Source organism: Acytostelium subglobosum, assembly GCF_000787575.1.
Source record: "Acytostelium subglobosum LB1 DNA, scaffold: scaffold35, whole genome shotgun sequence".
Classification (NCBI taxonomy): domain Eukaryota; phylum Evosea; class Eumycetozoa; order Acytosteliales; family Acytosteliaceae; genus Acytostelium; species Acytostelium subglobosum.
The window spans coordinates 6325-29650 of NW_012236498.1; the positions used below are offsets into that span (position 1 = coordinate 6325).

Below are 23326 nucleotides of genomic sequence, written 5' to 3' on the forward strand. Positions count from 1 at the left end.
CAAGATATTCAGCCCAGAGGGATTCTCGTTGATGATACCATACTCGTATTCTTACCAAGCAGCACTCACTGGACAGAATCAATCGGTCACTCTAAGAGTAAATAAAAAAAAAGGTATGACATTGGAGAGAATCTATCACAGTGTGTTCCTAACACAAACAGCAATAAATACTGCCATTTACAACAGTAACTTTAGAAGCACTCTATTGGATCACTTTTACACAAATATTAACAACAATAGGTTGATGCAATATGATTATTATTTAAATCTTAATGATGATTACATGGCATTGCGATGGATTCTTAAAGACTCATCGCTATTGACACCGAGAATTCATAATAGGAACTGGTGTTGGATTGAGGAGTTTGGTGATGGCACCTCAAACTTTAACAAGGACAATGCAATTACTGGCATTGATCTCAATCTAGGTGAACAGAAATGGGATTTCGTTGGATTCCTCAGTGGTGCCGCCAACTTGACTCATCAATCAACTGTGGTTTGCAAGCGCAAGTTGGTCATCACTCCAAATGGACTGGTGCTGGTGTAAATATATTAATTAATATCCATTAACTAATATATATGGGCTACTCTAAATCAAAATGTGTAAAGACAATATTTGTTAATGCTGTATTCCAAGGATCAGGAGGAGAGGATCCACCTCCCAATGGAAATATAATAAATGTTCCCATCAACATTGATTTCGTTCCTGATGCCATTATTCTCAAGTCATTCTCATCATATTACAACGCCGAGGGTAATGACAAGATTGTCCAAGTTAGGACCAATCTCATTCCAGACAATATTTTATTCTGCTCTACTGAACAGGTTTGTTTCCTTTGTCCTAATTATATTTATTTAAACAAGAGTGAGAGGTGGATCCAGGGCAATTATCAATTTGAATGTGTTGATCAGAATGGACTGAGGTTAAGAGCGGATGTGACTGCTACCTTTGCGATTGAGTTTGTAAAATATTGATAGGGAGTAATATAGATGCTCAAGCTACAAAAAATAAATGACGTAGAAGTGGAGCCAATCAAACTTCCGAAACAACCAAAAAATATTCAAGGGCACAAACTCTTTAATCAAGTAAACTCCAACATACTCATATGCGCGCCCAAGAACAGCGGTAAGACTGTGACAATCAAAAAGATAATAGATGAGTGCGCTGGCAAGAACACCAAGGTGATAATATTTTGCGCCACAGTAAACAATGACCTAAGTTGGGTCGCAATCCAAGAAGACATGACCAAGCGCCGTATTGAATTTAAGACTTTTACAAGTATCAAGGATGGCAAGGTGAATTTATTGGATGAGTTTATTGCATCATTACAACAACCTGCTGCTCCAGTAGTTGCACAAGCTGATCAAAACAAATTGCCATTGAGAGACCCTTCTCTGCCAATGATTAAGACCTACCCATTGATAGGGCCCTATTCATTACCGCCCCCGCCATCACAACCTCCAAAGCCCAAGTTTGTAGCTCCAGAGTATATTATTATTTTTGATGACCTAAGCAATGAGCTCAAGGACCCATCCATTCCCAAGTTGATGAAGATTCACAGGCACTTCAGTTCTAAAATTATTATCAGTACCCAATCATGGAAGGACACGGCAGCATCAATTCGCAAAGGTAACCTTGATTACGTATTATTGTTCAAAAATATCAATGATGACACCCTCAAAATTATATTTGATGAGTTGTCGTTGACTGTTCCATTCCATGCTTTTATGGAGATGTATGAGATAGCGACAAAGAGAAATATCACTTCTTGTACATCTCTCGCAATGGTGATGATTACAGGATGGACTTCAATACCAATTTTCTTGTCAACTAATATAGAAATGTACGCAGTTCCAGTCGCTCATCAGAGAGCAGCTTTAATCGATGCATACGGTAACGGGCGCCACCACCATGGTGGAATGATCAGTGATTTTCATCATCCTAGACACACCAGCCTTGGAGGCCAACCATTACCATTTGGTGTCCATCCAGGAATGCATGGAGATGGCTTTTTTGATTGGATTAAGAAGGCACACAATATCCATAACTTGTTCAGCGAGGGAGGTGTTAGCAACCTTTATGCCATGGCCCCTGGTTTCACCCTTGGAGCTACAATCAGGATTACAGGCAACCTGTACCTGGCACCTCGTTCAACAATGTGGTCTACAGTTAGAACAGATATTATTATTGGTGGAACATTTACAAATGATCATGCAAACATTACAATGATCGGTAACATGACAGTGATTGGTGATTACATTCAACTTGGCAACGAGTCATCTACAAACATGGCGAATAATTATATATTCTCGAGTGGAGTATACATCGCTGCCAAGTCATTCAACTTCCAAGGACTGGTTGCTGGTCTCGACTTTTTCAACAGTTACCTCCCAAAGTACACCCGACCATTATTCATCGCCACTGGTGAATCAAAAGATATCAGATGTAACTGCTCAATGACAGGATTACTAGGATTCTCTGGCAACCTGTTCATGCTTCCCACCTCTGTATATCAATTCAACATCTTTGTAGACTACTACTACCCCTACCACCCAGAGTACACTTATAATAGTATAATGATCAATGGACGAGTGACACTCCAGGGTCGTCTAGATATTCCAGAATACGACCTCAAATATGAAGACTATGGTAGACCAATCGTCATACTGTCTGCCACATCTATAGTTGGCAACTACACACTTGGCAACTATCCCAACTATCGATCATATAGCAAGCCTATTTTGACAACATATACCAACCAAATCACATTGACCATTGATAATATTCAAAGCAGGGCACCAACAACACAATGGAACAAAGTACTGCTCTGCATCACATTGTTGTTGTCCATGGTCATCATCAATTTAATATGATTAAAGTTGCGCAGGTAGTAACATCTCTACTGCTTAAGTATTGTAGATCTAGACATTGATTGTACGAGCCAAGTGTTGATTGATCGATCGGTTAGGGTGTGTTCACCATTCCAGCATTGAGTCCATTGTATATTGTGTCACAAGGTAGTAGTAGTCTTGATCTGAGGAAAGGAATGGTCCCACGTTTGACCTGATCGCCATCAACATGAATGATATGATGTCAATCTGATTGAGCTTCAACCCCAAAGATAAGAGATCATTGAGTGTTCCAAGTGTCTAATGGGAGGTGCGGTTTGTATGGTGAGGGAGTCAGTCATCAGCATGATCATTGGAGGGATCATGGGCATGCTAGGTGGAGTACGAACCTGTGATCTACACTCGATAGTTCGTGGGCAAGTGATCAACTTGGTGGAGATTATCAATCAACTGCTCATGTCCACGAGTGTTGTCAATGTACTTGTTGTTGAAGTATTGAATGAATAGTTTAGTATCACCATAGTGTATACACTGTCTAAGGTTGGAGATATCACGTCCATTAACACTATCACCAGTCAACATTATATTGATCAATGATGCATAACCAAAGACCGACCTAGACTATGTTCTATCTTATCACTCTCCTAAATAACTCGTCCATTCTTATTATTTGTTTGATTATATGTATGAGATGATTGATTGAGTGAATGAACAATGAGATCTGGTGCCTTCATTATCCTAAACTTGAATTGAAGACGATAATTATACAATAGATATTTATTGGGCAAAAATTCCATATTCGACCAGAAGTTCCATGATGTCTTGGTATTGATTGTTGGTGTAAGGTATGAGGTAGTGTTGATAATAAGTTGGTAACTTGTTGTGAATGTAGTCCTTGTTGAATAGTTTGACAAGTAAATTAATCATTTGATAATATCTTAACTTCCATCTATGGCCTTGTTTCTCTTGTGATTTCCTCAACCATTGGTCTATCTGATATACTCTTGGTGGGATGATGAATGGTACCAAGTCCACATTATCTTGAGGAACAACATCATATAGTCTATGATGTTCATCGATTGCTGAACATATTATATGAACATTCAAACAATTTCCTTTGGATAATGCCTGATCCAGGAATTGTATGTCCAACTTTGATTGATTGTCCAGTTTGTTCCAGATTGTCCTTGCCATATCAAGTGTGATCGACCACATAGATGTGAGACTGTATTTTGACAATATATATAAAATGATTGATTGAGGTAGTACAACTCCATCATCATTGATCATTCCCAACATCGGTGGGATATCACGGTAGGGAAGAACATTGTCAATGATGGGTAAGAAGCTGGTGAGGTCGTACTTGTCGCTTGAGCATATTCTCGCCATATTGTACAATCCTATCTGATTATATAAATCTTTCGCATAGTGTCCAGTATCAACCAGTCTTTTAAAGAAGTTTGATCTTGCTTGGTGTATCGATGAAGTTGCCGTGGCGGACTTATGGATTATGTCTTCCAACCATATATCATTTTCAACACCACAATGATACGATGACTCGATTCTCAACCTATCTGGTGCCAAAGATGTCATTATATGTTCATAGACATCCTGAGAGGCTGTCAACATTAGTGCTTTGGCGGGGATATTCCAATAATATTGATGTTCGCTGGAGATCATGGCTTTCAAGGACAAAATATCATCTCGGTGAATGGCTGCCAACACTGAACGGTCTGAGGGACATTTAACATCATTCTTTTGTTTGATTGGACCCAATTCATAGTGAGGGTAATCTTTTTTTCTTGATGTGTACGGCCTGTTTGCTAAGTCCTCGGCCATATTTCGAATTTGATAATGATCGAATTTTTCCTTGTTCCAGCTGTCTGCATTGTCCAAGATAACTTGGTATAGATTACCCTGTGATTCGATCATGTCCCTTCTGCAGAAGGGATTGCAATAACAACGAACCATTTCATTGAATACTTGGATATCTCGATACTTCAATGATTGTTTGAGTAGTGTGATCATCAACTTTAAATTATCATCTGAGTTCAAGTTGAAGATTGAGTGATAATATTCGATCGAATTTACTCTCTCGTATGAGGTCAAGCCACTGTACTCTTTGTATAATATGTTTTTTTCGATTTCCTCTCTGACGGCATCCATTCTAACTGATTGGAATTTAGATGTATCCAACATTTCAATGTATGATGATGAATCTTTATCGCGGACCAATGTGGTCCATGCCAATGATCTTAACATCGTGGAAGTTATCGATTTGTCATTGAGTGCACTCATTAACATTGATACCATGTCTTCATCGAAGGGGAAATACAAAATACCAATTGGAAAAAGTTGGGCTATTGTTGTGTCAGCCAAGTGATCAACACTAGACACATTAGTCTTGACCCAGGTCAACATGAACGACAATATGTCGGTCTGATTTAAACTCAAACACCATGATACTAGTTCTCGAAAGGTGTCTAACAACCTGTTTGATTGATTGATTGATTGATTAGTATGAGTGGATACAGGTCAGAAGGGATGAGGGTCGAGTAGAGCATACATGCTTGGGTAACCTCTGTTTGCAAGGTTTATTCTATCGAGTATCAACTCATGTCCAAGAGGATTGTTCAAAAACATGTTGTTGAAGTATTGAATGAATAGTTTAGTATCACCATAGTATATGCATTGTCTTAGGTTGGTGATATCACATCCTCTAACACTATCACCAGTCAACATATTGATCGAAGCTGCATGACCAAAGACCAACCTTGACAATGGTCTATCTTTGAATACTCTCCTAAATAAATTGTCCATCTTATTATTATTATTATTGGTTGATTGTTTGATTAATAATTATTGATTGATTGAGCTTTTGTCTTCCTGCAAACAAAGTGATTGTGTGAATGGCAACTTGAATTTGAAAGTTGGAGTCTTTGGTTTAATTATTAAATTGAGTCAAAATACCAATCATATTCGGCAAAAATTCCATGTTCGATCAGAACTTGTCTTGTTTCTCCTTGGATGCCCTCAACCATTTGTTAATCAAATGGGTTTTTGGTGGCTTTATGAATGGTATCAAGGCCACATCATCATCATCATCTTGTCCATTATGATGTTCATCGATTGCTCATATAATATGTGCATTTGGGCACATTCCTTTGGATAGTGATTGTTGCAAGAATGTCAGGTCCAACTTTGATTGAATGTCCAGTTTGCTCCAGATTGTCCTGGCCATATCAGGTGTGATTGACCACATTGATGTGAACTTGAACCTTGATAAGATATATAGCATGATTGATTGAGGTATTGATGCTCCTTCTTCATTGATAATTCCCAACTTTGGTTGCTGTAAAACGACAGAGTCTGTGTTTGGCAAGTAGTTGGTGAGGTCAAAGTTGTCGCTTGAGCAAAGTATTGCCATCTTGTACAACTCCCCTTCATTAAAATAACCTTGCATTGAATAATGTACAGTCTCAACGAGTCTACCCAAGAAATTCGAGAGTGATGTTGTAGTTGACTTTTGGAAGATGTCCTCCAACCATATTGAATGATCGTCCAAAACGGTGATGGCCAACTGACCTGGTGCCAATGATGTTAAGAGAAGTTCCCGGACACCATGGGAAGCCTTGAATAGTAGTACTTTGGCGGGGATACTCCAATTAACCTCTTGATAACCTGCAATCATGGCACTAAGGGTCATGATATCATCTCGCTCAATCGCTGCCAAAATTGCATTATAAGACGGATATGTTTCGCCATTATCTTGCTTGACTGTTCCCAATTCAAAGTTGGTGATCTCATCATCAACTCCTGAGGTGTCTGGTGGCCTGGACTTGAAGTCCTGTTCCAGAATTTCTAACTGATGATCGAAATGTTGCAAAGCTCGCTCGTCTGCATTGTCCATGATGACTTGGAGGAGACTACTGTGTGACTCGATCATCTTCAATGTGCAATAACACCTAACGATGTGCAAGAATACGTCCACTCTACCATACTTCAATGATTGTCTAAGTTGGTCGATCACGTACAATTCATTAGAGTTCAAGTTGATGATTGAGTGATAATAGTCGATAACCGATAATATCTCTGATGAATCAATGTCGTCAACTTCATATAATAAGTTCTCTTCACATTCTTCTTTACTGATTGGTTATGGAGTGTCTCAAACACATTGATGTACGACGATGTTGATTTGCTGAGGACCAATGTGGACCATGCCAATGATCTTACCATTGTTGTCGTGATTGATGTGTGATTGAGAGTGCTCATCAACATCGACACCATGTCGGCATTGAGGTGGCGATGAACTATATGAGTTGGATGTAGAAGTTCAACAATCATTTTATCGGCATCGTGATCATGATGTGTCACAGATGTCTTTATCCATGTCAACATGAATGACAATATATGTCTGTCTGATTGTACTTCAATGACAATGATACTAGTTCTTGAAGAGTGATAATCAACCTACATGTATGATTGATTGATTGATTGATTGATTGATTGATTGATTGATTGATTGACGTAAGTGAGTGAGCGAGGAAGGGAGGTATGTGATACATACATCCAGTCAGTGAAACTACCTCCATATTTTAGGTTATTCAAACTATAGAGTATCAACTCATGTCCACGACTGTCGTAAATGTACATGTATTTGAAGTATTGAATGAATAGTTTAGTATCACCATATTGAATACATTGTCTTGGAGACCCTAGGTTGGTTATATCACGTCCACTAACACTATCACCTGTCAACATTATATTGATCAATGAAGCATGACCAAAGACCAACCTTGACAATGGTCTATCCTTTATCACTCTCCTAAATAACTCGTCCATTCTTATTATTTGTTTGATTGATTTATTATTTGTTTGAGTGAATGAACAATGACAACTTGAATTTGAAAGTTGGACACTTTGATGATATTTATTCATTGAGCAAAAATTCCATGTATGATCAGAAGTTCGATAATATCTTGGTATTGATCGTTGGTGAAGGGTATGAGGTAGTGTTGATAATATGTTGGTAGCTTGTTGAGGATGTATTCCTTGTTGAATAGTCTGACAATTAAGTTGACCATTTGATAGTATTTTAACTTCCATCTACCGCCTTGTTTCTGTTCGGATTTCTTCATCCATTTAAAAATATGATCCAATCTTGGTGCGACTATGAATGGTACCAAGTCCACACTATCTTGAGGAACAACATCATATAGTCTATGATGTTCATCGATTGCTGAACTTATTATATGAACTTTCAAACAATTTCCTTTGGATAATGCCTGATCCAAGAAATGTATGTCCAACTTTGATTGATTGGCCAGTTTGTTCCAGATTGTCCTGGCCAGATCAAGTGTGATCGACCACTTTGATGTGAATCTGAACCTTGATAATATTTCAAGCATGATTGATTGAGGTATTACTGCACCATCCTCATTGATTATTCCCAACATCGGTGGGTTATCAATGCTTGATAAGCCATTATCAATATTTGGGAAATTCCCGCGTGTACGGTCAATCTTGTCGCTTGAACATATTCTCGCCATAATGTACAATCTCTTCTGATCGTAATATATCTGTGATGAATAATGTCCACTGTCAATCAATATCTCAAAGATACATGTAGCATTCGATCCGACATGGATAATGTCCTCCAACCATGTGCCACCATAAGCGTTATCAGTGGAGATAGTCAGACGATTTGGTGGCAACTGGGTCAAGAGTAGATCCTGGATAGCAGGCGATGCCCTGTACAGAAGGACAGGGACGTACCACATATTTTCTGGATGGCTTGCGAGCATGGCATTCAAAGTCGCAATATCCTCACGTTCAATCGATTCCACGACCTGGTGATAGGTTGGATATAGACAATAGCTGATGTCTTGAATGTCTGGACCCATTTGAAAGTCGGCATCAGGATCAACTATAGTTGTTGGGTCGATTAAGTCCAGTTCCTGAATATGTGGAGGCGGAGGTGGAGGTGGAGGCCGTAACCGATGATTGTAATGTGCCAGAGTCGCCTCGTCTGCATGATCCAAGATCATTTGGCAAAGGTTGCCAGATGATGGTGATTGGATAATTTCTAATGAGCAGTACTTTCGAACGATGTATAGGAATACGTCCACTCTCCGATACTTCAATGATTGTTTGATTAGTCTGAACAACTCGAACATATGTAGGTCCATGCTCTTGATGTTGATTGAGTCACAGTAATCAATCACTGATATTATCTCAGATGACTCCAGGCCGACTATGTAGAGCAGGTTCTCATTAAATCCGTAACTGACAGCAGTTAATCTTATTGTTGGGAATGACTCCAACACATTGATGAATGATGATGCCGATGATTTGTTGTGGGTCAAGGTTGACCGTGCCATTGACCTTACTATCTCTATATTGATTGATCGATCATTGAGTGTTTTAAGCAACATTGAGACCATGTCTACACTGAGGTGATTGTACAAGAAGTGATTTGGTAGTAGTTCGGCGATCACCGAGTGTGATGAGAGATCATCACTTGTCACTGTTGAAATGATCAATGTAAACATAAATGACAATATGCTGGTCTGATTCAACTTCAATGACAATGATACTAGTTCCCTAAGAGTGCCAAGTAATCTAAGGTAGGTGAGGGTAGCAAGTGTTTGTGTAAGTTTGAATGTTAGGACAAGGGCAAGGGCAAGGGCAAGGGTAGTTATATACATGTCATCTTTGGTAATGTTGTGTTACTTGTTTGTTAAGATAGGGTTCAAACAACTCATGTCCACGAGTGTTGTTAACAAACATGTTGTTGAAGTATTGAATGAATAGCTGAGTGTCACCATATCGTATGCATTGTATAAGGTTGGTTATATCACGTCACTAACACTTTCACCTGTCAACATTATATTGATCAATGATGCATGACCAAAGACCAACCTTGACAATGGTCTATCTTTGAACACTCGTCTGAACAACACATCCATCACCTGATTGATAGTTTAGTTGATTATGTGATGGAATGATCGAATGACTGAGATAACTCCAGTGAGTGATTATGTATTTGAATGATCTTTATGGATGATCATTAGTCAATGACTCTGGTGAGTAGTTGACTCTTGTTGTCAACAAAAGTATTTCTTGGATCAAAATTCAGAAGTTCCAAGAGGAATGATAGTATGATCAAATTGATTATAGTGCTATGGAATAGATCCATTGTGTAATTGAATGATCTTTTAATGAGATTAAACAATGTATCCATGTAGGAAGAGATGGTCCAAGATGTCATGGTATTCACTGTTGGTGTATGGTATGAGGTAGTGTTGGTAGTAAGTTGGCAATGATTGTTGAATATAGTTCATGTTGAACAACCTTATTAAATTGATTGCCATGTTATAATAACTTGGTTTCCACCTACTACTCTTGTTCTTTTTAGAATACTTTAACCAATCACGTATGATACATTGTGATGGAGCACTGATGAATGGTGTTGTTGGCGCAGTCGTTTCATCATCGACTACAAGTGAATAATGTACATTGATAGCCGTACATATTAAATGTACATTTAAACAGTTGGCCAATGATTCCTTGATGAATGACTGGTCCATCTTGGAGTCCTTGCTCAGCTTGCTCCACAGACTTGATGAAATACCTGGAGTGATCGACCACATTGATGTAAGACAGAATCGAATCATTATCTCATTCATTATAGGTTGAGGTATGATCACTCCATCATCGGTGATGTCACCCAAGATACATGACTTGCCTGTGATATGATCGAACTGGCGCATCTCCCTAAAGGGCTGGAGGAGGTCTTTGGTGAGGCTCGAGTGGATCTTGGCCATGTGGTACAGGACATACTTGGCGTCGATGTTCTGACTGTTCAAGTGTACAGTGTGAAAAAGATTCGAGAAGATGTTTGGTCGAGTGATGAGTCGTCTCTCCAAGACATCCTCCAACCATGTGTCATCATTCTCTGCTTCAATAATCAGCTGGCCCGGAATCAATGTCCCAATGAGTATGTCTTGGATTGCTTGGGAGGCTTGGAAGAGTAGCGTATCGATGGGGATAGTGTACACGATCGAAGGGTATTTGGCAAGTATCTGTTGCACGGCCACAACATCATCACTCTCGATGGCTGAGATCATTGAGATGCGCACTCGGCTCAACAAGTAAGGCGTTGATGGATACACCTCTTCCTCCAAGAGCATTCTAATGTGGGCTGGATCCAAGACTTCATTCGGTTCGACCAAGTCTGGCATGTGTGATACGGCCCATATCCCCTCGTAGAAGTCCTTAAGGGAAGTGTCCTGGCACTGATCGACCATTGCTCTTAGACTTGGTGTGTCTGGTATACTGTGCCAGTCGAAGTTATAACATAACATGAGTATGTATACATCATCTCTTTTATGTCTGAGTGCACAGCAAGGTACCAGAGGAGTGAGACAAGTATTGTAGCAAAATGGTTTGATTGTGTTGTAGGTATCCATCACTTTGATTATGTCTGATGATGACCTACATCGGAACAGTGTATCGAGTACATCAACATCACTGATGATATCAACTCGATGAGATTGATATCTTCTCAACAACTTGATGTATGTGTCGACAGAGTTTTTGTTGTTGATCAATGTAGACAATACCATTGATTTAAATATAGTAGGACTGATCGAGTCAATTGATATTGTGGATGATAACAATGATACGATGTCAGAGTTGAGTACATCATAGATTGGACCATTTGGTAACAACTTGTATATGATCTGGTCTATTTGTGAATGTTCAATACCTATTGATTGAAATGATGACCTTATCGTCATCAATATAAAGTTCAATATCTTGGTCTGATTGAGCTTCATTGACAAGTCCACAAGATCGCAGAGTGTCTTGTATAAGCTGTCAGTGATTGATTGATTGATTGATTGAGTAAGTGATAGAGCGAGACCATGAGAGTTCAATGATCATACATACAAGTTGCCTTTATCATCTATCTTTTGTATACATTCGAGTAGTTTATCATGTCCTCTAACATTGTTAACAAACATGTTGTTGAAGTATTGAATGAATAGTGAAGTATGACCGTAATGAACACATTGTCTTAGGTTGGTTATATCACGTCCCCTAACACTCTCACCTGTCAACATGATATTGATCATAGCCCCATGACCAAAGACTAACCTCGACAATGGTCTATCATTGATCACTATCCTAAATAACTTCTCCATTCTTATTATTATTACTTTGATTGATTGATTGATCCATTTATTGAATGAATGAAGTGACTTGTGTTGGACTTCATTATAAAAGTTTGGGTGTGTTGCGAGGGTAAGGGTGAGGGCGAGGGCGAGGGCAAGGGTAGGGTAGGGTAAGGGAAAGGGTAGGGTTTAATCAATTCTAGATTGTCAATCAGACAAAGACTCGACTTGTTATTAAACAACTGACAAAGTATGTCTCGGAGTATCTAAGTTTGACCCATTTGTCCAAGTCAATGTAGTGATAGGCTACAAGGACGAATATTGGCAATGTGAATGCAGCTTCGAATAATAATCTTGAACATAGTAGATTGGGTTCTTTGAATAGACATAGACAGGTGAAGTGGAAGATTGACAGCACGCTTCCTAGGTAGTTCCAATGATTCTGATATTTGAATGATGAACTGTATGTTGGTACCAATCCAACGATATTCCATGCAATGATACCAATGAGGTAGGACATGACCATTGGCGACTCATTACCATTGACCAATGCTTGACTGGTGGCCAACAATGATGATACTAAATGTAGAATTAGATCCCAAAATATGTTGACGGCATATCTTTCCGAGGTCTGCATGCATTGATCATGATTGAATGCATGTAAGAATACAAATGCAACGGATAATATATTTAATAAACCTTGTGTATTATATAAATAATAAATTGCCAAAGTTAGTAATATTAATCTAAATAATTGTTTGGATATATTAGATAATAAACAACCTAATAATATTAATCCTGAAATAAATAAATATTGTTCAAAAAGACCTATAAATGTTGACATTTTTGAAAGTTATAAATAGAGATAATTAATTAAAGTTAATTAATTAATTGATTGATTGAGTGATTGTTAGATTGAGTGAATAATTGAGGAGTTACATTATTATATCGATATAAACTTGATATGATATCATATCATATCTAATCTTTAGGAGGATGATGAGCTGTGATCTGGTCCTTGTACAAGGTATATTTGATTAATTATAATAACCAGATTAATTGTGTGTGTTAAATTATCTGTTGATTATTCAACTTCAAATGTTGGGGTCGGGGGTGACGAGTGCATGAATAGCCTAATTGTTGCGAGAGGTTCTGAAAATGACTTAGTTTGGGTTGTTGGGTGCGTTGTGTTGTGGGTTGAAGGAGAGGATTGCAACCTCGGGAGGGTGTAAGTGGGTTAATTTGTGGGGCGTGGGTCCCTAAGAATCTGATTGAACGAACCGTCGTTCAGATCAGTTCAGGAAGTTCACCAATCAATAAACAAAACTAAACATTGACAATGACAATTGGGTGAAATTTAGAAACTAGAGTTGTTATGAACCAGGGGAATTAATTAAAAGTTCCTATTTGGGACAACTACCTGAGGTTCAATTCTAATGTGATCATATACTCTAGGTCGAACCCATATCATTCGACACCGGTATCCCATTTTCCGGCAATCCTTTGAAGCTCAACAACTAATTTGGGGTCACACGTGCTTCCCCAACTCAATCAATTGCCAGATGGTAAAGGTGTATTTTAAAAGTTTGAGTTACTCCTAACTTACTCTCTCTTATTTTATATTCTTCATTCCACTTTCTACTTATAAGTAGATATTGATAAAGAAATATACTGTAAAATGGATTGCGATGGACATGGACAAGACAATTTAATCCCCTCAAATAATAATTATATTGACTTTAATATTCTTCGTGCCAAGACAATATCAGAACTAGCATATTTTCGCTTGGTCAACATCACTCCTTTACATGTAATTGATATTAATAGACAAGGAGATGTTTAATTATATTATTATTTATTATTTAGCCCTGACTATGTTGAACTTCCAGGTCCCTCCCCTTAACAGCACACCCCTTAACAATGGTACGGGTTGGACGTATTGTCAAGCCATCTGATGATCACAGCCAGAAATATTGGGGCCTCCATCTTGTCGGGAACTTCATCGATCGGTACATTACAGAGAGCCTCGAGAGCTCCCCCTACACCATTGAGATTGGACTCGACCTCGCCATCAAACTCATGAATCAATGGTTCCCAGGCCAACCTCTACCTGCCAACCTTCGAGTTCTTGATTAATTGAGTTAGTGACTTTATTTATTGGCAATCAAATATTCCATATAGCAACCATGCAATAATAATAGTTCCATTATATCTTTATATTCATTGAATGAATATGGTATTAAATATTGTCTATAATGGTGATGCTCCAGGTTGTTCATCATCAAATCCATGTTGAACAACTTTACAATCTCCAGAACACTATTAAAATATAATGGATTCCATTTATCACCTTGTATCACTTTAGACCTATTTATCCATTTGTCAATCTGTGACAATGTTGGTGGACGAATGAATGGCAGACTGTCGCAACTACCACCACTTAGTGAATGATATTGACCAATGGCCAAATGATAAAGATGTACATTACAACATATATCCGACAATGAAGTGAATATCTCGATGATGAATGATTGATCCATTTGGGATTTGGCGTCCAGCTTGTTCCATATTGCTGATGCCATCACTGGTGTGAGTGTCCACATGTCAACATGATGTCCATACTCTTTTACAAGTGCAATCATGGTTGATTGAGTGATGGTCAATGTAAACGATGTCGCGCCAATGTTGCCCAGTCCTTGATTCAGAGCTGTTACTCCTTGAGCGTAGATATTGTACTGGATGCGATCACCGATGGTAAAATGATCGGTGAGGTCTACTTCATCGTTTGAACATAATACCGCCAGCTTGTAAAGGGCGTACCTGTAGGCCGTCGTCAGAGCACCAAGGTGTCCACTCACCTGAAGCTTTTGGAGGACTCCTGATGTGATCAATCGCCTTTCGTACAAGTCCTCCAGGCTGATGTATACTTGGCTCCAGTTGGGCGCATCTAAGAACTCCAAATGCTTGGGTGTCAGACTGTTTATGATCAACTCCTGCGCGGCAACAGATGCCTTGAGCACGAATTGCATGAGGCTGACGCCCCATATCGGCCTCTCTGGCAGTAGTGCTCTAATGCCTTCAACATCATTTCGTTCAATTAATGATCTCATCAGTGCAATCTTGGAAGTTGACGGTGTCTTCTCATGTTGTTGTTGTTGTTGTTGACCCATTTGATTGATCATGTAACTGTTCAAGTTGATGTTGTCCTGGTTGTCCTTGAGTGTACTGAGTAACATTAACTTCATATCATCTGAGAGATGGACTTCACCATTTGATGGATATAGTTGTGACATAATTGATTGTTTAACTTTTGGATGTGACATTGACATCATCGTTGTAATAATATATCTCAAAACTACAATCTGATCATACTCCAATGACATTGATACCAGATCACGTAATGTTTTAGTCAAACTAGACTGACTTCAAGTTAGTCATTCATTCATTCAATCTTCAATCATGTTATATTCATCATACATACATGTCATTGATGTTATTGTTAATGTTTGAGATTGATTTAAGTAGTAACTGATTACCATGAGTGTTGTTATCAATGAACATTAGGTTAAAGTATTGAATGAATAGTTTATGATCACGATATCTTATACATTGACGTAGATTGATGATGTTCCTTCCACAAACACTATCACTTGTCATCAATATATTGATTGATCTTACATAACCAAACAATATCCTTGACAATGGTCTATCCTTTATCAACTGTATAAACAATGTCTTATCCATCCTTGATTATTTGATTGATAGACTGAATGGATGAATGAATGAGCCAAAGCTCGAACAAGGTAATATCTTAAATCTTGAAGGGAGGGGGTCACAACATACCTTGAAGTTCTTCAAACTTTCATTCATACTTTGATCAACGCATTCATTGACATACAGATAATAACGTACACATATATATATGGAGGCTATACATAGTGTACCAACTGCCAATGGCCAACCAATACTATATCAGAATGAGAACATCATCCTCTCAGTAGACAGCGTCTCAATATATGATGGGTAAGACGATCAATCAATCATTCAATCAATCAAACAACATCACATACTTACTCATCAATTGATGATCAGAGATTTACAGACACAGTATCATAAGGGAATGTGCATGGTTACTTCTGTTAGAGTGTTGTGGACACAGACTGCTGGTGGAAGCGCTAATGCACTTTGTTTGATGCATGATTCGATTGTGTCTGTGGACAATGTTGCAGCTGGATTCCTTGCAATGGGTGCCTCACCAAAGATATCTATACTATGTCGCAATGGCAAGCATCTAAAGTTATCATTCTCATCATCATCCAAGCGTGATGAGTTTGGTCGGCTCTACAAACAACTCTTATTCGATCGCCAAGAGTATATGCGTCAACAACAAGCATTGCAACAGCAACAACAACAGCAGCAGCAACAGCAACAACAAGCAGGTGCAAAGCCATCAGCCACCAGTCCCAACTTTAATACATCGAATGCAGGCATTACTGGACTGATCAAACAAATGGAGAAGAAACAGGAAGAGACTGACAAGGCTTTGGTCGAGGCGTTTAGCGATTTGAAGGCACTGATGGAGAAGGCAAAGGACATGGTGGTGCTGAGCGAGAAGTTAAAGACATCACTTGACAAGCAGGCGCAGGGCAGCGGCGCCAGTGGCGAGGAGGAGGAGTTCCGCTCATTCCTCGTGCAGATGGGTATCGCAGCGCCCGTCACCAAGAAGACGGCCAAGTCACACTATCACACAGAGTTGTCCAAGCAACTATCTCAATGGCTTGTCGACAACCATATACTCACCAAACAAGGTGGCAGCAGGATTGGCAATGTCAACAGTGGAATGATCCCACTAGCTGATCTATATTGTATATTTAACAGAGCAAGAGGAATAGGTATGTGTTGAATGATGCCGATCATTCATTCATTCAATCAATCACCTCACTCACTCACTCATACTTCCCCATCAATCATTACAGAACTGATATCACCTGATGACTTGTATAGAGCATGCTTGTTGTTTGAACAGTTGGACTTGGAAGTAAGACTAAGGCGATTCGACAGTGGAGTGATGGTCGTTCAATCAAAGAATGAGAATGATGAACAAGTTGCCAAGGAGATCCTGGAGATAATCAAAGAGTCTGGAGGCGCCATCACAGCCTTCCATCTATCAAAGTTGCAACAGATATCACTAAGTCTAGCAAACGAGAAGCTATTGGTATGTTGTGTATATGTACCATCAAAGGCGAGGGGAGCCAAGGATCTCGAGGTCTAACAATCATTCCCAATCCAATCCTATCCTTTAGGCATGCGAGAAACTTGAGAGACTATGTAGAGATGAGACTCTGGAAGGACTATCATTCCAGGAGAACATATTTGTATAACTAATAATCACTAAACTGATCGATCCATTCATTACCCTACCCTAACCCTTACCCTTGCCCTCGACCCTCAAAGGGGTGAGTGGGATTCTTGTGTTGCGCGACCCCACCCACATCTCTTCAATTCCAATCTCAAAGTCAAGATCAATGAGTGTGTGCATTCATTCATTCATTGAGATACTACTACATTGTTGTTATAATAGATATAAATAGATATACACACATATATATAATAGATAGATATATTTAGAATAAGATGTCATTGTTTACATCTATAAAGAAACTTGTACAGGGCAAGAATGACTCGGGTGCACCTACTCCGGCATCGACAATGATGCCATCGAGTGGAAAGCCATCTCAGTCAAAGTATGATACAAAGCCTCACCATGCAGGTCTACACGATCAAGCAACTTCAATACACTTTGATTGTGTACAACGTTTATGTTCAGTAGGATTCAATGATGGAACTGTAAAGATGTATGTATCATGCATTCATTCAATCATTCATTCATTCAATGGTACTTACTTACCAACATCACATACAATAGATTCGGTCTCAATGCAATGGAATGTAGCTTCAAGTGTGAGGCCAATGCCCCTGTACTAAAGGTCATCTTTATAATCAATACTGTAAGAGACTACACGGTTAGATTGAATGTTGAGTGGATGATTGACCAAACCCATCAATATGTATAGCCATTCCTCGTTGTAGTTACAGCCAACTCAATTGAGAAGTGGAATTATAGTGAGAGAAAGGTTGTGAATGTACTTAACTTTATGAATAGGATAACATCACTTGGTCTAACATTTGGCTGCAACTTTATGTACATTGGCGATGAGACTGGACACATCCAAGTCTACAACATCATGTCACACTTCCTATCCTCCTACAAGATAACATTAGAGTGAGTTGGTTAAGAGTGATATCAATGATGAACATTCACTCATTCATTCAATCAATCAATCAATCATGTAGCCTTGTAGGTCTTGCACCTCCTCAAGGTGATGGCACATCGACTCAACCGGTGTATCCAAGTGCAATAGATATATGCCCAGTGGATCCAAATTTGTTGTTGATTGGATACTCGAATGGATGGATTGTGTCTTGGAATGTAGAGTGTCGCAAGGTCGAGAAGAAGTTTGGAACATTCAAATCATTCGTTACAAAGGTAGTCTGGAGTCGCACTGGCAGCAAGTTCATATGTGGCTTCTTTGATGGCCAGATATTCATGGTGGACTATGCCAAGCAGGTACCCTCGCTCCTCTACAAGCCAGCTGTTGGCGGTGCAACTGGCACTGCGCCAGCCACAACAGGCGGCCAGCCAGAGCGCGTGTCAATCGACCAACTCGAACTGGTCTACACCAAAGACAAGAAGATTATTCTGTTCAAGGGCCACTTCCAGGCGCCCAACTCACTGGTGTTGGTCAAGGGCGACAGCCAGCGCGAGATACAACAGATGGGTGTGTCACAGTTGGTCAATGGAGTCGTGTCATTCGTGCCCGTCCTCGACACCCCGTTCGCCAGCGTCAAGGAGCTGACAGGCCTGCTGGCACTCACACATCGCAACGAAGTGGTCTACTTCCGCTTCGACACAGTCATGATCCCCACGCCACTCGACGAGATCAACATGAAGATAATGTCACAAGCACAGCACGAGCCACTGTTGGCACAGTGCTATGAGTGTGACATCAAGCTCAAAGACGATCTGTTGGATGCATTCTACGCCAACAACACATCGCGTCGTCTATCACCAATTGTTGGTGGCAATGTCAAACACAGCCGTCTGTTCCAACTGATGATCACAACACATCGCGACAACTCACTACGCTTCTGGGACTTCACCGACTCGCGCTCCTATCAACTCATCACAATGGTAGAGCCACTGCCCTCTGCTCCTATCACTATGTGCTTCTCGCCGGCCAACAGACTACTTTTACTCACACTGGCCGATGGCACAGTGTTGGTCTACAGCATTTGTGGCGACTCGAGGCGCATTCAAAAGACATCCTATCCCGCACCAGTCATCACAGAGGCACCCACAGTAACGCCTGCTTCTGTCCCTGCTCCTGCCACTGCTCCTGTCCAAGATACCACCACAACTCAAGCATCACCACAAAAATCAGTCGTTCCCCCTGAGACTGAGAATGAGGTTGTTGGCTCTACCTCTGCAGCAAACTCACCAACAGTGACCTCAACTACAGCACCAGCACCTGCCACACGATCACCACCAATCTCTCCACCATCATCACCACAGACAGCTGTAGCACCAGCACTGCCACCTCTGCCTGACCCTCTGGGCCCAGGCTGCCAGCTAGTGTCTGAATGGAAGTTCCCATCGGCCATCACGGCCATTGCCTTGAACCCATTCCGATCACAGTACTGCACACGTGTTGTAATGGCTAGCGCCACAGGCTCGCTCTACCACTTTGTCGTCACACTTGTGGACAACTCAAGCTCAGTCAACACCAGCCGAGTTGTATACACTGCAAACATCGATGTACAGGCGTGCAATGAGTCGGCTGTTCTAGATCAAGATGGCAAAGCGTCCCCAATCACTGCATTGGCACTCTGCTATTGCCCTATCAGATCCAACGAAGACATTTCAATCTTCCATGTTGGAACTGAGAGCGGACAAGTCGCTGTGGTGGACGTACATTCACTCAAGGTCGTGTCAAGCTTCAAGGCATCATCATCAGGTATTCAGGACATCTACTATATTGACAAGCGTGGACGACAGCCTCAATATATCTTTGTCGACTTGCCACTGATGCATGAGCCCCCTGTCCCAACGCCACCAGCTGTAACCGTCGACCAACTAGTTGCCGCGCCAATACCATCAAGCCCCAATGCCAATCTCACAGACGACATCAACATATTGGTTGCGAGCAGCAAGGAGTTAACACTCTACAACGTACCACTCAAGAACCTGTCACAGTACACACCAACAGCATCGCCACAACAGGACAACAACAACAACGGCAACATTGACTACTCACATCCAAAGATCAACAAGGAGGAGTTCAAGACACCAGTTGTAAAGACATCTATGTTTAGGGATATTGGATCGGACCAGCACTACCTCGCCGCAGTGGACCAAAGCAATCATTACCATCTCTTTGACATGGCCAACACAATCGATAAGCAAATGACATGTCCAATCAGTGAGGCTCTCAAGCCTGCAAAGCTCGTGTGCTTGACGATGGCTGGCAATGTGTTTGTACAACACGCAGACAATGCTGGAAACTACACTCTACTCCTGCAGCCACACACTCAGCGTCATCATTACATGTTCTTCCAGCAGACTATCCTGACACCACCAGAGCCCAAAGTACAGTCGTCGCTCGTGAAGTTCTTGTTTGGACCATCCAAGCCTGCGCCATCCAAGTTGGAGGATGCCTTTGCCGAGGGTGTCACAGTGAACAGTGGATCTGGCTCAAGCCACAGCAGTGCCAGCAAACAAAAGGTCTTCGTGGAGGATATTGCCAACACAATGGCCGAGACACGCAGACAGATGGATGAGCGAGGAGAAAAAATCAACCAGCTCGACGTCAAGGCTGCAGAGATGCAAGCGGCCTCTGTATCATTCGCTAAAATGTCTGCTGATCTCAAGAATGCCAACAAGTCATGGTTCTAACTTAACTGGCTTCAATATCTGTTTATAAATCTTCCATGTATTGTAACTATAACTTGTCCTTCAAACTTTATTGATCGAGATGTTGCCATGTCATCCAGCTCCATTACTTCCACTTCCATTATTACTATTATTGTTGTTGTTGTTGTTGTTGTTATTGTTGTCGTTGGTGGAGAGTGAGTTGGCAATGTCTATCTTGGAAAGATCAATCTTGAGAGCAAACTTGGTACTGGATGATTGATTGTTGGCGGAGGCTTATGTTAGTATGGACGTTGTTGTATCAATGTGTTATTAGAGTTACTTACCCGCATGTAGAGCATGAAGAAGATGGTTTACAGAATACTATTAATTGATTGAATGGATGGATGGTTGGATGGATGGGTTAATCAATGTCCACTCATATATCCAGTCAGTCCACTCTACTACCTACTCGATAAACAAACTGAACAAACGAATCCAATGTCCACGATCCTCTTGTGACAGAAGCATGATGCCTTAAAGTCTACAGTAGTAAGTGTTGGAACACTCAAGTGTCTCCTAGAGTCTGAATCAATCAGGAATGTTGACTGTCAAACACGAAGATGAATATTAGTATCAGTTGGTCGCAGCAGCAAAGTATGAAGACACTTACAACAAGGTATTGACATAGGTTCTCTTGTCGTTGGGGCTTCAGGTAGATGCCACTAGTGAGATGTGATGCCTGTTGGAGAAATGTGGAGTCTGAGGAGAGGATACAACTGTCTACTGGTATCGACTGTTTCTGTGCCGAGAAGATACAGTTCATCACAGGTATATATTGACTCGATACGTCTGGAGATATGTTAAACACCAATATCCTTGGCTTGAGGTTGGGAAGGTCTTTCTTCATCCTATTGATATCTGTACGCGTGGGCGGCAGTTGTTAGCTTGGTTGGTATTGCCTGAGGGGACACCCGCTGAGTGAGTGAGAGTGACCGAGCGACACTTACGACATAATCCAAGAGACATGGCGGCAGAGAATGAAGCCGAAGTCTCATCACCTTGTAATTCGCCAATCTCTGTGATTGATTGATTGATTGAATGATCGATGGATGGTTAGGTTGTGTCTGGGAGACGACATCATGAAGGATGACCTTGCGAGACTCACTGTCAACATAAGTATCTTGGATGTCCTTCAATCTGGATTGGATCTGTTCGGCGATCACTTGATTGGCAACGGATGCACGTTGATCGGGAGGTGGAGGATATACAAAGTAGCTCTCGCCAATGATCGATGAGATGACGGCAAGTTGGTTCTCTTGATTGAGCATGAGGTAGGCGTTGACAAAGACCAAGAAGTGCTCCAAGAATGTCGGCAGTGATATCAGTGGCATGCCTGCCTGTTGCTTACTATGTACAGTCTGTGCGCGTTGTCCCCACGAATAGACATTCATGTCCAATATGACGACCAACATACTAGTATCGTCATCTTCATTGTCGACCATTCTCGATGCCGACGAGGCCGATGTGTCTGCTTTAGAAGTGGATGAACTCATCACATACTACTTTATATGTATGTATGTATGTATGTGTAAGTAAGTAAGTATTTGATTGAATGAATGATTCGTGGAAGTTGGGACTTCTACTTCAAACTTCGCTCAGACCCCATGTTCAATCATTCACACGAACTCAAAGATAGATAGAGATAATAGATAATTGATAATATGAATGTATGAATGAATGACAGCATTAATTAATAGGTCAATAAGGATACTTGGCATTGGTACAGACATTGTAAAGATTGCTCGCTTCACAAACAACTCAGAGAATGAGAGATTCTTAAAGAGAGCGTTTCATACTGATGAGATCAATCGCTTCAACGATCTGAAGCGAACGGTCAGTGATCAGTCGGCTCTGCAGTACCTGGCCGGAAGATGGGCTGCCAAGGAGTCCGTGTACAAAGCGTTTGGCGGTCGTGATCGCGCCCGACTCAACTTTCAAAACATACGCATCATGACCAATGAGCGCGGCACTCCCTATGTCGACCTGGTTGGCAACACACGAGAGCTGGCCAATGAGCTAGACGTTTCCACCATCCATCTATCAATCTCACACGACACTGACTATGCAGTGGCCAACGCAATAATCGAACACTATTACAATCAATCACAAGATACGACTAAACAATGAATGTGCTGTGTTGCCACGCACTGGCGAGGTAGCCAACTCGATTGGTAACAGACCAAATGGAATGGTATGGAAGTCATATTTATTGGGTATATGATGGAGGATGGATGTTTAAAGAACGTTAATAATACAATCATGTTTG

General features: G+C 40.6%; 7 protein-coding genes across 7 annotated transcripts; 4 read left to right on the forward strand and 3 right to left on the reverse strand.

Annotated features, from left to right (window-relative positions):
- Positions 1-2226: 2226 nt before the first annotated feature.
- SAMD00019534_117510 (hypothetical protein) lies at positions 2227-2874 on the forward strand (the record flags this gene model as incomplete). The annotated part of the gene is made up of 1 exon (XM_012892899.1): positions 2227-2874. The coding sequence occupies one exon, from the start codon at positions 2227-2229 to the stop codon at positions 2872-2874; it is 648 nt and encodes a 215-aa protein (XP_012748353.1).
- A 7496-nt stretch (positions 2875-10370) lies between these two features.
- SAMD00019534_117520 (hypothetical protein) lies at positions 10371-11693 on the reverse strand (the record flags this gene model as incomplete). The annotated part of the gene is made up of 1 exon (XM_012892900.1): positions 10371-11693. A coding segment is annotated over one exon (1323 nt), but the record flags the coding sequence as incomplete, so codon positions are not given.
- Positions 11694-14739: 3046 nt separating this feature from the next.
- Positions 14740-15322, reverse strand: SAMD00019534_117530 (hypothetical protein; the record flags this gene model as incomplete). The annotated part of the gene is made up of 2 exons (XM_012892901.1): positions 14740-14764; positions 14850-15322. The coding sequence occupies 2 exons, from the start codon at positions 15320-15322 to the stop codon at positions 14740-14742; spliced, it is 498 nt and encodes a 165-aa protein (XP_012748355.1).
- Positions 15323-15951: 629 nt separating this feature from the next.
- Positions 15952-17410, forward strand: SAMD00019534_117540 (hypothetical protein; the record flags this gene model as incomplete). The annotated part of the gene is made up of 4 exons (XM_012892902.1): positions 15952-16052; positions 16122-16921; positions 17006-17244; positions 17333-17410. 4 exons carry the CDS (start codon positions 15952-15954, stop codon positions 17408-17410), a joined length of 1218 nt encoding a protein of 405 aa, XP_012748356.1.
- Positions 17411-17663: 253 nt separating this feature from the next.
- On the forward strand, positions 17664-21042 carry SAMD00019534_117550 (hypothetical protein; the record flags this gene model as incomplete). The annotated part of the gene is made up of 4 exons (XM_012892903.1): positions 17664-17884; positions 17956-18037; positions 18104-18312; positions 18384-21042. The coding sequence occupies 4 exons, from the start codon at positions 17664-17666 to the stop codon at positions 21040-21042; spliced, it is 3171 nt and encodes a 1056-aa protein (XP_012748357.1).
- A 90-nt stretch (positions 21043-21132) lies between these two features.
- Positions 21133-22553, reverse strand: SAMD00019534_117560 (hypothetical protein; the record flags this gene model as incomplete). The annotated part of the gene is made up of 6 exons (XM_012892904.1): positions 21133-21268; positions 21345-21381; positions 21470-21605; positions 21671-21918; positions 22008-22076; positions 22166-22553. The coding sequence occupies 6 exons, from the start codon at positions 22551-22553 to the stop codon at positions 21133-21135; spliced, it is 1014 nt and encodes a 337-aa protein (XP_012748358.1).
- A 184-nt stretch (positions 22554-22737) lies between these two features.
- Positions 22738-23187, forward strand: SAMD00019534_117570 (hypothetical protein; the record flags this gene model as incomplete). The annotated part of the gene is made up of 1 exon (XM_012892905.1): positions 22738-23187. The coding sequence occupies one exon, from the start codon at positions 22738-22740 to the stop codon at positions 23185-23187; it is 450 nt and encodes a 149-aa protein (XP_012748359.1).
- Positions 23188-23326: the final 139 nt, after the last annotated feature.